The sequence below is a fragment of the Dipodomys ordii genome, unplaced genomic scaffold (genome assembly GCF_000151885.1).
Source record: "Dipodomys ordii isolate 6190 unplaced genomic scaffold, Dord_2.0 Scaffold64, whole genome shotgun sequence".
Taxonomy (NCBI): Eukaryota; Metazoa; Chordata; class Mammalia; order Rodentia; family Heteromyidae; genus Dipodomys; species Dipodomys ordii.
In genome coordinates this window covers 3,487,097-3,489,144 of record NW_012267280.1, presented here as the reverse complement: position 1 = coordinate 3,489,144, position 2,048 = coordinate 3,487,097, and the positions used below count along the sequence as shown (strand labels likewise).

General features: G+C 51.4%; 1 protein-coding gene across 1 annotated transcript in view; it reads left to right on the top strand.

Moving 5' to 3' along the window:
• The window catches only part of Theg (theg spermatid protein), an 11,272-nt gene extending 9,443 nt beyond the window's left edge, over positions 1 to 1,829 (top strand). Inside the window, exon 4 of the mRNA XM_013022675.1 lies at positions 1,591 to 1,829. Within this exon, the coding sequence (XP_012878129.1) occupies positions 1,591 to 1,829 (239 nt within the window). The remainder of the gene's footprint in view (positions 1 to 1,590) is intronic.
• Positions 1,830 to 2,048: the final 219 nt, after the last annotated feature.

The following is a 2,048-nucleotide window of genomic DNA, read 5'->3' as shown; positions in this document are numbered from 1 at the left end:
GTGTGTGTGTGTGTGTGTGTGTGTGTGTGTGTGTGTGTGTGTGTGTGTGTGTGTGTGTGTGTGTGTGTGTGTGTGACTCAGGGCCTAGGCATGTCCCTGAACTTTTTTGCTTAAGGCTAGTGCTCTACCACTTGAGCCACAGATACACTTACAGATTTTGGTGGCTCATCGGAGGCTAAGACTCTCGTGGACTTTTCCAGCTGGGCTGGCTTCCAACAGTGATCCTTAGATCTCAGTCTCCTAAAATTACAGGTCTGAACCACTGGTACCAGACTTTTAAAAAATATATACATTTACTTTCTGTGCCAACACTGGGCCTCGAACTCAATCTCAGGGTGTAGTGTGCTCTTGCTTGGCCTTTTCATTCAAGGCTGACACTCTATCACTTGAACCACAGCTCCACTTTGGAAGTTTTGCTGGTTAATTGGAGATAAGCGTCTTATAGTCTGTCCTTCCCTGAGCTGTTTTTCAACCTCAATCATTAGATCTCAGGCTAGGATTATAAACATGAGCCACTGGTGCCTGACCAGCCTTAAAATTCCATCCCCCTCCCGGCCTCTCCCCTTCCTCCCCCCCCCCCAGTTGTAGGGCTTGAACTCTGGGCCTGAGCTGTGCCTGAGCTCTTCAGCTCAAGGCGATAGCTCTACCACTCGAGCCACAGCACCACTTCTGGGTTTCTGGTGGTTCATTGGAGATAAGAGTCTCAAGGACTCTTCTTCTTTTTTTTTTTTTTTTTTGGGTCCAGTTGTGGGGCCTGAATTCTGGGCCTGGAAGCTCTTTAGCTCAAGGCTAGCGCTCTACCACTTGAGCCACAGTGCCACTTCTGGCTTTTTTCATTTTGCTTATGTGGTGCTGAAGAACCGAACCCAGGGCCTCCTGCATGCAAGGCAAGCGCTCTACCACTGAGCCACCTTCCCAGCCCCTCAAGGACTCTTCTGCCCAGGCTGGCTTTGAACTGCAATTCTCAAATATAAGCCTCCTGAATAGATAGGATTACAGGCCTGAGCCACCGGTGCTTGGATAATTTCATCTTCTTAGAATTGTGCAACCATCACTACTATTCAGTTCTAAAACCTTCTATCACCCCCACAAGAAGTTGAGTCCCCCTGTGAGCTGTCACCCAGTGTCCTCTCTAGCCCTAGCACAGGCCTTTTTTTTTTTTCTTTTTTGTCAGTCATGGGGTTTGAACTCAGGGCCTGGATGCTCTTCCTGAGCTCTTCATCTAAGGTTAACACTCTCCTACTTTGAGCCAAGCACCACTTCCAGTTTCCTGGTGGTTAATTGGAGATAAAAGTCTCACAGACTTTCCTGCCGGGGCTGACTTTGAACTGTGATCCTCAGATCTCAGCCTCCTGAGTAGCTACAGGTGTGAGCCACCCATGCTTGGCCTGTGGGGCCTTTTGTGCCTCACTGAGCATGATGTCCTCAAAGCCCCTTCACACGGTAACATTATCTTATTCGTGGCTACATGATATTCCAGGGTGGAAGGACCTAGCTGTGTTCTGTCCTTCTTGTGCGGATATCCCCACTAGGGCTTAGAGCTTGGCTGAAAGGCTGAGCCCCGTGCTTGTCCCTCTCCTTACACGCTAGTGCCCAAGGCCCAGTGGGAACAGTGCATACCTGACCGCAGTCCTCACTGGGAGGTCCTGAATGGCACCAAGAAGGCAGTGGCCAGTGAGCGGATCCTCTCCCTGGCTCGGCCTAAGGTCCGCAGGGATCTCAACGAAGGCTACAACCCCTTCCGTGTCTCCCCGGCCTCTCTGGTGGCTCATGCATCCCCCCGGATCTACGAGCTCGCCATCCCCAAAAGCGTTACCAAGAAAGTGTGACAGCCGCCTCCTGTCCCTCACCCCTTTCCCTAGTAAACACTCAAGTGCATTCTCACCCATGTGTGTGATTCTGTAAGCTTTGCAGCCTGGACCGCAAGGGCGGGGATGGGGGGGAGGGTGGGATGGGGGGGGCAGGCAGAGGTGGAGGTCCCAGAATGAGACTGGAAGAATGAGAACTTTGATTGTTCACTTCCCTCCTGAGATTGGCTGCGGACCAAG